Consider the following 11,684-nt stretch of genomic DNA (forward strand, 5'->3'; position numbering starts at 1 on the left):
CTCACGTCTCGTGAGTGCAAACCCCGCATCAGGCTCTGTGCTGACAGCTCGGAGTTTGGAGCCTGCTTCAGATTCTGTGTCTCCCTCTCTCTCTGCCCCTCCCTAGCTCACGCTCGCTTGCTCTCTGTGTCAAAAATAAACTTTAAAAATAAATAAATAAATAAATAAATAATAAATAAATAAATAAATAAATAAGTAAAAACATTAAAAAAAATTTTTTTTTTAAATACTGGTCATGGCCCTCTAGCTGTTGGCATGGCCCACCAATGAGTCACGCTTCTTGGTCTCAAAACACTGCCCCAGTTCATCTGGAAGATTCCTTTCTCCTCTGGCAGCCTGCAGTTCTGTTCCATTTCCTCTGGCCTCACGACCCTCATCAGCCGAGCCTTTGTGGTTTTCTTCTCTGTATCTGCGAACAGTGGTTTCAAGTCTCGGGTGCCAGAGACTCTTGACTGGCGTCATCAAGAGATGCAGGAAAGTCATCTTTGCAGGCGTCGTCGTGAGGCTGTGGTGCTGGAGTGTGCTGCTCTGGGCAGCCTCCCACCTGAGTTCACCACGTGAGGTCCTGGCTCATCCGCTGTCTGCCTGTGCACCGCCGCTCTGTCTCACATGCTGGGGCATCGTGAGTGGGGAGGGGCTCCCAGGCCTTCTGCATCTCCACAGGAAAGGAGGGGGTTTTGATGTCACCCACCCTCCCCTCCTTCCCCCACCCGGCTCTACTGCTTGGCCCACAGGACACCAAATGTTGGGGAGTAGAGCCTGTCCCAGTTAGAGTACCAGGCTCTTCTCTGGACCCAACCCTCTTCACCCTGGCCCTCCTCCCACTGAGCCCCTCCCTGGTCACGTTCAGGAGCCACTGTCATGGGAATGACTGATAGATGAGAAGAGCAACTGATAGACCTGGGAGCAAATCCCAGCTCTATCTCTGCCTGGCTTTGTGGCCTTGGGAAAGTTCCTGAACATCTCTGAGCCTGTTGCCTCATCTGAAGCTTGGAGATAATAACACCTATCTCAGAGGATAAGCATGAGGCTGCAGTGATAGGTTCAATGTGCTTTGTGTTTGTGACATGTCCAAAGTATGCAAAGAGACTGGCGCCCCGCAGGCATCTCGTGTCCACTGGGAAGCCTGAGGCAGTGTCTGAAGAAGAAGATAGGCAGGGCTTGAGGACAACAGACTCTCTGGGCCCCCAGAATGGGCCAGCAGCTGTTTACAAGGCTGATGGTGTGCCCTGTCTCAAGGCCAGGCTCAAAACACATTACACGGAAGGGCATCTTTTCAACACTGATTTCTTGGAATCTGTTTAAAAATTCACCCTCCTACAGGGCTAGTTTAACCTCAGTATGTTTTAATAAATCATCTAGTTTGGTCAGGGAGAAGGATGGGGCAGGCACGAGGCTTCCACTATCACAGAGTAGTGAGAAGAACTTGCTAGCAAATACCAGAACGAGGGTAGTTTTGAGAAGTCTTGAGAAGCTGTTGGCTTATTTGCATGCTGTTGCCTATTACCAAGGCTGCAGGAAAGTCATCTTTGCAGGGTGTCTTCAGAGCCCACAGCACTTTCTTGGTGCCCAACCCCTCCCTCCATGCTGGTAAATAATTGAAAAGTAGCTTTAAGCCAGGCTGGAGACAGGCATCAGGATACCTCTGTCATCTGAGACTGCAGTTCCCAGAGCTTGGAAAGCAGTTCCTTTGAGGGCTCCTGTGCACCTTGGCTCTCGATAGCTACAGAAACTGGGGCTCCGACAGCCAAAGTGACTTGCCCAAGGCTGCACGGCTCCAATAGCAGAGGATGGGAGGCCCTTCGCAAGACTTCCTTATGCAGCTGGGACTTGATGGTGCCTGGGAGAACCTCTGACCTCCTTGCCTCTGTGTTCCTGGCCAGCTCCCGCTGCCCTCTGCTCTGTTTTGGCAATAACCAGAAGACTCTCCTTCCAAGGCAGAGGCTGGCACTTTAACCTTGGAACATAAGTGAGTCCCTGAGGCTTATTTTAGACAGTGCATGGGGCTGGCTCGTGGTTCACTAGAGGCAGTGAAACTTCCTAGGATCTGAGGCTGCAAGCTCTGGCTTTATGCTTACTAGCTGGGGATGTCTCTGGGCCTCAGTTTCCCAGTCCATATGTGAAGGGATAATGCCAAAGAGACCCATTCCAGAAAACCTGTCTTCCCTGAGGACGGTGAGGCTAGGTAAAGTCCAGGACTGGGTTCCGTCCTGACTCTGCCTCCACGTTGCTACTTGCTATGTGCACTTGGTCTAGTTCCCGCCCCTTTCTGGGTCTCTATGACCTCATCTCAAGAGATAGCAGAAATATCCCTGCCTTAGCCACAGGGAGGAAAAAACTGCTCTGCAAAGCTAAAGGGCCACAGATTGTGTGGGATTTCATCCTTACCCATGTAGTGGTTCTCAGACCAGTGGTCCTTGGAGAGGGACACTCAGGCCTTCGAGAAAGCACACGAGAAAGAGCCACAGACTCTGGACCGTCCAAGCTGTGCCAGGAAGCAGGCCCTGGCAGGGAAGTGTGCTCCCATTACCCATCTCAGCAGAGCCAGGCCCACAGGCTGGCCGTGATTCTTGGGAGACTTCCCTGGGCTCTGAGTCCCTGAGGCAGTGTCTCCCTGCCTCCACTCCAGCCTGCTATTCCCGGGGGCTCGTCCCGGGAGTGGAGGGTGCCGGGGTGCCTCGCGCGGTGGGACCAGTGGGACCAGCCCTGCCCTGCCAGCTCTGGCAGCCTGCCTGCCGGCAGCTGGTATCCCATTGCACTGTCTACAGTGAGGCCCAGATTTAGATCGTGAGCTCATTGTGGCATGAAGGGGGCCACTGGGGTGTGGGTGCTGAAGGCTGAAGGTCTGACTTGGGGATCTCACTGGGGGGGGGGGTCTCCCTGGATCCTCTCCCTGCTCTCTCTGTCTCTCCCTCTCCGTGTCTCTCGGGCTCTCTTTCTCTCCCTCTCTCTCTCCCTCCCTCCCGTGCACACTGACACCCCCTCTTGGAGCTCGCTGGGGATTGTCATGGCAACCCTCCAGCAAAATTATCAAAACACTTTTATGCTCACACTCGTACCAGACGAAGTGCTAATTCTGAGTGAGGCAGAAGCAGTTGGTAGGATGCTGAAGTCACAGGCTTTGTATGGAAGGCTTGCTGGGGGGCAGAATGGGCACTAGCTAGAGGTGAGGGGTGGGGTCAGGAGGCAAGAAAGGCCCTGCCACAGAGGTTGTGTTTTTGTTGACCCTTCCCCCACCTACCCACACCTGGATGCACGCACACACGTTTGTACACACACACACACACACACACACAGAGTGGCTGGGCCGAATACACCCATAGTGCAGATTGACCCAAACAGCAACATCTGGAATAATATCACCTCATTCAGCCCTTGGAGGACTGAGATCAACTCTGGGCAGACTTCTGTGTGAGTGTAGGGGGAGAGCCACCTGACCGAGGCTTCTAGCTGGCAATCGGTCTGTGCCAGGGTGGCAAACCAGTCACAGGAAGGGGCCTGACCCTCTTGTCCCCTGAACCCCAGGAAGCAGAGGAGCATCTGTGAACAGAACTGCCCCAAGCTGGTTCTTTCCGCTGTGCTCTGCCTCTCTGCATCCCCAGCCAGACTTGGCATCCCTGCTCCCATCTGACCCGGGCTGGGGTACTGCAGGCTCCCTTGGAAACAAAGCCCTGTTAATAGCTGAAGAACTGGTGGTTGCTTTTTTTAAACCCGGGCTCTGCCCAAAAGCCAAAGTGTGGGCGGGGATGGTGGAGGAGGTGGTGGCAGAAGCCCCTCCCCCGTCTGCTACCATCTTCCTGCCCCATCTGCTCCCCCGGCAACCCCCACCATGGAAGAGAGCCTTCCCCCGCAGCCTTAGCCTGGGCCGTTTGCCACTCTCTGGCTCAAGAGGAAGCATCTCCTTCTTCTGAATGGGTCACCTCATCCCTGATCCCCTGGAGGATTCTAAAATGTCACAACTGGACGGGGCCCCCCGTCAATGAGTCTGCTTCCTCACTTCACAGATAGGGAAATTAAGGTGGGAGGTGGGAAGCAACTGGTTCAAGACCACAGTACATGGGTGATGGAGCTGATACCACATCCCACGCGTCTGACTGGTCCAGTGCTGCTCACATCACATCAGGGGGACAGTGAGATGCGGTGGTCCAAATGATGAGCACTGATTTCTAGGTCAGGCAGACCCGACTTTGAGTCGACCCGACTTAGCACTGAGTGGGACCCTGGCAAGCTACAAAGCACCCTGAGTCCTCATCTGTAAAATGGGGATGATAACTAGGCTCCCCCTTAAAGGACGCCATGGGCATGATTTAGGTAAGGCTCTTGCAAAGCACCATTGGCAGAACGCCGGACACGTTCTGTAAATTACACATCTGTAAATGTTCAACAGGTGACATTTCTATGTCCCTCTGTAATCCCAGGTCTACAGGCCTACCAAGAAGAGGAACCATCCTTCATCCCCTTTAATGACTACCCTCTGCCCCACTGAGCCAGGGGGAGGTAATTTAGATTGTCCTGGAAAGCCAACACTGACCCAGCAAACTCAGCAAGGCCCAGAGGGCAACAGACCCCAGGCCCTGATTCCTGGGCAGGCCTCCAGGACCCTCAGATCTGCACACCCCTCCTTCACACATGCAGTTCTCACTGGTTCTCTCACCCCGTGCACCCCATGCACCCCATGCATCATTGGAGGAAGGTGGATAGGGGGTGGAGGTTCTGTTGAAAGAGGCCGATATCCCCAGATAACACCCTAGGGCCACCTTTGGGCACTGGCAGTAACACCTGACAGTGGAGACGTTGCTTAGTTACATAGAGCTTGCCATTGCTCTGTCTGGCTTTCCCCTTGACATTGTGAGTCAGGCAGAGAGCATAAGTCACTCAAACCCTCACATGCCCTCTGGAGCAGGAGCTCCGTGGTGTCTTTCCCTCCTCTTCTCAATCATGTTGGGGGCTGGGGAGGTGTGAGTATGAGATAATGAAAACAAAAGCAACTTGTATTTCATGCTTAAGACAGGATGGGTGGGCACTGTGCTAGGTGCTTTCCATACACTAATTGTGGACTCCCAGCAGCGTTGCTTATGCGTCGAGGTGCAAATAAAGGCGTCTCAGAGAGTGTGACCTGCTCAAGGTCACAGAATGAGCTCAGGGCGGAGTGGGGTTAGTATCTAGTTTTGTGTTCTCCTGACCTGACAGTGGCCCTTGGCTGACTCCTATGGATCTAGAAGGACACAGAACATCTGAAAAGGCCACCGAGGCCTGGGGTTGGTCCTCAAGACATCCTGAGAGGTAGAGAGCGGTGGATGGGGGAGGCAGGGGTTCAGTGGTAGAACAGAGGAATCTAGGTCATGTGGGAGCCCAGATTCCATCCTTGGGGTGAGGACCATCTCTCCACCCTCCTTTCTCTTCCCCCTGTGAGCAGGGCCCAAAGCCAGACTTCCAGACAGAGTGGAAGCAAAGAGGGCTGATGTCGTCGTTAACCCGGGACCATTGCTGTGAAGCACAGGCCTCCTTTCCTACTTTAACCTCCCTGGGGCTGGGGCTAGGGGAGTCTTCTATCCAGGGAAGCTGAGAGGAGTGACCTAGGGTACCCCAGTCCCTGGCATGGGAATTTGGGGTCTGGAGGAACTGTGTGTGTGTTGGGAAGAAGCCCTGGTGGAGATGACGTTGCCCCCTTGCTGATTGCCAGGAGCCGTGGGAGCAGAGGTCATGAGGAGAAGAGGAACAGGGTGGTGGTCCACTCAGGAGGAACCTGGAGCACTGGCCTGGCTGCTGGGGAAAGACAGAGACTGGCAGTCTAGTCCAGTGGGGAAGGCAGACCATGCTGATGAGGGGGACAAACAAGTGAGAAGGCCTTTTAGTTAGTGGTGTAGAGTGACTGAGGGACAACCTTAAATAGGGTGGCCAGGGAAGGCTGCCCTGACGAGGCAGCTTTGAGCTGAGGCCTCTGCAGTGCAGAGCACACAGTGGCTTGCCCAAGGCCACACAGGAAGTTCAGGTAGAGCCAGGCCAGGACCTGTCTCTGGACTCCCATTGTAATCTTCTCCCTCCTTCTAGAAACATCCTTCTCTTGCATTTTGACATGTTCTCCTGGTTTCCCTTTTACACTGCTGGACATTGCTTCTCCGAGCCCTTGACTGGTCCCAACCCTTCTTTCTCTGGAAAGTGGGCTTTCCCACACTTTCCCTTCTGTCCCCTGAAGACTCCCAAACTGTCCCCTCCATCCCTCACCTCTCCCCTGAGTTCTCCCAGTGTCCCGCTTGACCTCTCCACTTGGATGTCTAATGGCTGTCTTGGTTAAGACAATGCTGAGTCGATATAATAGAGACCTGAAATTAGAGAAGTTTAAAAATATTCAGTTGACTGCTTTCTCATATAATAGCTCCAAGGGAAGTGTTTCAGGTTGGTAGATAGCTGTGCCTGACAGGGTCATTAGGGATCTAGACTAACACGAAGCATCCAGGGTCTGTCTGGTGATTAGTCTTCCAGTCTGTGTGCGGAAAAACATGGAAGCGCGGGGCAGGATTCTCCTCTTACGCAAATTGGGGCAGAAGTTGACTTCTGCTCACATTCCACACTTGAGAGTTTAGACACTTGGCCCCGCCTCAGCTGGAAGGGAAGCTGGGAAATGTGACCCAGCCGGGTGGACAGCTAGCAGTCTCTGCCACAGTCCCTTCTAGAACTGTGAGCACTTCCCTGTCTTGGTGGTGGAGGAGGTTCTCTGGGGCAATACCCAAGTCCAGTGTCTCCCTGATCCTTGGCTTTGCCCCTAGCAAGTTCCTTCTTGTTTATTACTCTTCACTACCACCCGACAGTATTGAAAGTCTGTTTTCTTTGAGCACATATCTGGGCTGTAACAATCAAGGGCTTTTGAAGTCCAGCCTTGCAACTTTGTTGGTAATAATAATTCCTTCAAAAACTTAGGACGTCTGTCTGCTTCTAGTCAGTTCCATGGGCCAGCAACCACACCTTAGAGCTCCTTTCTTGTCAGAGTTATTAAATCTGTCTGCCTTGCCCAACTCATCTCTTTCTCATTTTAAATGAAAGTTATCCTAAGGGCATCTGAAGTAATAGACTTGAATGACAAGGCAACAGTGCTAACGTAATACTTCGCTACAGGGCTGATCCCTTTGCCGGGCCTACCGTTCGGCCTAACAGACAGGCTTTAAGAGAGGCTGCAAGCCACAACAGTCTCATCTCCTGCTCCTTGGACAACAACAGCTGGTTTTTCCAACCCTGACAACGGCAGTTTTCTGTATTATTTCCTCCTCTGTTCATCTCTTCTCGCAAATGAGCCCATCTCTTTCCTGTAGCATCTTGCTCAAAGCATCACTGGGCAGCCAACATGTTCCAATGTTTTTAGCTCTTTCCAACTATTTTTCTAGAAATACAGGCTCAGCAGGCATGTGGTCCGTCTTCCAAATTAGCACAGGTAATGTTTTCAATAAATGTTTTGTCATAGTGTAAAAAGGGTCACCAACGTTCCATCCTCACTAATTGTTTCCGTATTGCTTACCACCTGTTGGCTGAGCCAGTGCCACATATTTTAGGGTTTTCACACACGGCAGCTTTGCATTCCTGTTACTAGTTTCTGTATTAGAGTATACTGCTAAGTTGCTGTTAAAAGCAAATCCCAGATATAATGGCCTTAAGATTATATAAATTGACTTTTCTCTCACATAATACAGTTCTGATATGAGCATTGCTCAGGCCAAATCCATTAAAGTCAACCTTGATCCCTCCCACTGTCCCATCTAATCCATCAGCAAGTACTCTCATCCTCTCCTCAGACAAATCCCCAATCTGACCGGTTCCCTACATGTCCACTGTCTTCACCCAATCCATGTCTTCGGTGTCTGTATCTGGGGGTGATGTAACAATCTTGTAAGTGGGCTCCCTGCTTCTTCCCCACCCCTCTCCAGTCCACACTTTACATGGCAGCCAGAATGAGCTTTTAATAACATGAATTGGAGGGGCACCTGGGTGGCTTATTGGGTTGAGTGTCCGACTTTGACTCAGGTCATGATCTTGCGGTTTGTGGGTTCGAGCCCTGTGTCGGGCTCTGTGCTGGCAGCTCAGACCCTGGAGCCTGCTTGGGATTCTGTGTCTCCCTGTCTCTCTGTCCTTCCCCCACTCACACTCTGTCTCTCTCTCCCTTAAAAACAAATAAACATGAAATTAAAAAAAAAACATGGAGTATGTAGCTTGCCTGCCCCAAACTCTTCAGTGCCTTACCATTACCCTTAGAATAAAATGCTGTTTAAAAAAATAAATAAATAAAATAAAATGTTGTCTCCTTAACCTTAACATGGCTGCCCAGGCCTTCTGTGACCATCCCTTCTTCTCATTGCCCTCACCCACTCTGCTTTAGCCACGTGGGGCTTTCTCACTGTTCCCTGAATAAGCCAAGCTCTTTCCTGCCCTAGTTAGTGCCTTTGCACTAGGGGTCCCTTTGCCTGAAACGCTCTCCTCTCACTTGGTCACACTCTGGTTCCTTCTTCGTATGCCACAGGGCAAAGGGCTTCCGTGTAAGATAGGAGTGAGGGCTTAGGAGCTAAGTCACCTGAGTTTGAATCTCAAATCTGCTGCTTACTAGCTGCGTGACCTTGGGTAAGTTTTTCTATCTGTAAATGGCAATAAGAAAAGTGCTTGTTATCCAAGGTTGTTGAGAGGATTAAATACAGTACTTAAACGCATTAAATGTGTTAATGCGTAAAAAGTACTCAGAGCAGGGCACATATTAAGCACATTAGCAGTGTTATTATTGTCCCTTAGGGTCACCTTAAATATCACCCACTCTGAGAAGCCTTTCCTGGCCACCCCTTCTGCACATTTCTCCATCTGCGTCCCTATCACACCACCCAAGTACATGTTCCGGTTGAGGTGTTTATTGTCTGTCCCTCCCCCTGGAATGTAACTTTCGTGAGGACACGGACTGTCCTGAGCTGGTACACAGGAGGTCCTTAGTGAATCTTTGTTGAATGGCTGTAGAAGGAATGGAGACCAACGCCATGGATTCCCTCCTTTCCCAGCGGCCCTGTGAGCCTTGCTGGGCGCCTGTGGGGAAGATGGTGATGGGGAGCTCTGCTCTGTGCCTGCCATACTTGAGGCCCATGTAGTCTGGGGCAGTGCTCAGTTTCTTCTTGGGAGTCAGGAAAACTAGGGGACTTGCTCTCAGAAGCCCTAGGGGGCACAGGTGGGTACTCTCCTTTAGCAAGGGTCTATATTAGTATGGACTGTGCAGTCCGTGCTGCCTGGTTCCATCAGTTACTAGAGGACCAGTTACTTACCCTCTCTGTGCCTCCACTATCTCATATGTAAAGTTGGGAGAATACCAATTACCGCACAGGGCTATTATGAAGATTAAATAGGATAATATATGTAAAACGAAGCTCACTGGCTGGCTTGGAGTGAAGCTCTCCGGATTGTAGTTATTATCGCTGTTATTAGTGCCTATGCAAGTGTCATTCTTCTGAGCATGAATAGGGGGCTGGTGCCCGAGGGACTTGGGGGTGGGGTTGTGAGGAGACAGAAGACAGCTAGGGAAGGGAAGAACTGGAATGGGATCATCAGGGTGTACTTTTCTACGTGAATGCCTCCCTGCGTGTTTGTGTGTGTATGCATTTGTGTCTGTCTGGGCAGGGGGTGGCAAGGATCCAGAGAAGAAACCCAACCCGTTCTCCGAACTCAGTTCTGGGGAACCAGGCGCCCGGGCGCTCCCCGCGCCCGGCTCCCCGCGCCCAGCTCTCTTCCAGCTGCGAGGAGGGCTGGGAACTGCCTCCACCCTGCGCCCAACACAGAACCCGCGGCGGAATCATTAGCGTCTCTGAGTGTGTGCGTTTGGGATCACAGAGGGGGATGGGCACCTGCGCCGCCGCGGCCACCACTGTCGGCACGAACTTGGGGATCCCGGGACGGCCAGTGGCAGCCCAGCGGGGCCGATCCGAGGGCTCCTGCCTGCTCTCCGGCCACCCCGCCCAGCCGCGTGCTCCCGGGGCCTCGGATGCTCCCGGAACCCCGCGGGCGGGGCCTGCCTTCCGGAGCCGGGTTGGCTGGGGGCGGGCGGCGCCGGGGAAAGGGCCGTTACTTTCCCAGAGCGGCGGGGCGACGTCAGGCGGAAGGGCGCGGGGCGCGCACGCTTTAAATGGCATTCGCTGTCATCCGAGCTCGCGGCCGTGTGGGCAGGAGCGGGCTATATAAGCGGCGGGCCGGGCCGCCGCGGGGCAGACGGTGACAGCCGCGGCGGCGAGCGCCCGGGAGCGCAGCCCAGCAGCGCGCGCCGAGCCCCGCGCCCCCCGACGGGCCCGCCCGCCCGCCCTCCCGAGGAACGCTGACCCGGGCCCGCGAGGGCCGCCGCCACCCCGCAGCAGATTTGGATCCCCCGCCCGGCGAGCCCCAGGCTGCTGCCTCCCGGGGGGCCCCGGCGCAGCGGCCGCCCCCCGAGAGCCCCGGCGCCCCGCCGCCGCCCGGCCCCGGAGACGCGGGCGGCGCCATGGCGGCCGCCAAGCCCAGCGAGCTGATGGGCATCTGCTCCAGCTACCAGGCGGTGATGCCGCACTTCGTGTGCCTGGCGGACGAGTTCCCGCAGCCCGTGCGGCCCGCCAAGCTGTCCAAGGGCAAGGGCCGGCTGCGGCGGCCGCGCCAGTCCCGCTTCAAGACGCAGCCGGTGACCTTCGACGAGATCCAGGAGGTGGAGGAGGAAGGGGTGTCCCCCATGGAGGAGGAAAAGGCCAAGAAGTCGTTCCTGCAGAGCCTGGAGTGCCTGCGCCGCAGCACGCAGAGCCTGTCGCTGCAGAGGGAGCAGCTCAGCAGCTGCAAACTGAGGAACAGCCTGGACTCCAGCGACTCCGACTCGGCCCTGTGAGGGGCGCCGCCCGCCCGGGGACCGAGAGCGAAGCCCCAGAGGACCGGGGCCCCGCACTCCGGGGACCCGCGAGGACCGGGACCTCTCGCGCGGCCGCGAACTGCTCGGTGCGCCCCGCGCTGCGCTCGTCCGGGGCCCGAGCACGCGGGGGTGCCGGGGAGGGGGGCTGCTTTCTTTGCCCTTGTAAATGTTTATTTTTTAACTCTTCCCAGTACGGACTCTGCTGTGAGTGTGTGCGGGAGGCGCGCCCGCGCTGAGTCGACCCCGGGTCGCCAGGGCTTCCCGGAGGGCCGCTCCACGCCCTTGTCCGATGGTTTGCAACTCCGATTTTGCACGCCGCTCCACCGTGCCCCCCAGCGCACACCCGTTCACACTCACGCCAACACACTCTCGCTGAACACTTTTATAATTGTTAGGCGCGGCCGATGGGACTTGGGGCGCAGCGCAGCTGCTGCTGCGGCCGGAGGATGGATATTTATTTTTGCATTGCGATGGCTGACGGCGTTTATTTAACGATCTTTTTACTTGGATATGTCTGTGAGGCTCCCGAACGGAGACAAATAAAGTCAATATATTTGCACAGTGCATTTCTCCAGGCTCTTGACTTCTTGAACCTTCGGGGACCAGGCTCCCAAGACTGGGGGAGGTGGGAGAAGGATGTGGCTGGAATGGGGGGGGGGGGCAGGGATCCCCGGTGGAGGTAGCCCCACAAGCTTCAGTCGCCGGAACGAGGTCTCGCCCACGGTGCCTCGGGCCGTTACCCGCCTCCCCAAGTCGATCCACACCTGGCCCAGAGCGCTGCTGCCTCCCTGGTCTGTTCTCGGTC

The 11,684-nt window shown here is 54.7% G+C and overlaps 1 protein-coding gene across 1 annotated transcript; it reads left to right on the forward strand.

Annotated features, from left to right (window-relative positions):
* The first annotated feature begins 10,465 nt into the window (after nucleotides 1–10,465).
* Nucleotides 10,466–11,445, forward strand: CD1H11orf96 (chromosome D1 C11orf96 homolog). The gene has a single exon (XM_030332045.1). It carries the CDS (start codon nucleotides 10,487–10,489, stop codon nucleotides 10,856–10,858), a length of 372 nt encoding a protein of 123 aa, XP_030187905.1. The 5' UTR covers nucleotides 10,466–10,486; the 3' UTR covers nucleotides 10,859–11,445.
* Nucleotides 11,446–11,684: the final 239 nt, after the last annotated feature.

The sequence above is a fragment of the Lynx canadensis genome, chromosome D1 (assembly GCF_007474595.2).
Source record: "Lynx canadensis isolate LIC74 chromosome D1, mLynCan4.pri.v2, whole genome shotgun sequence".
Taxonomy (NCBI): Eukaryota; Metazoa; Chordata; class Mammalia; order Carnivora; family Felidae; genus Lynx; species Lynx canadensis.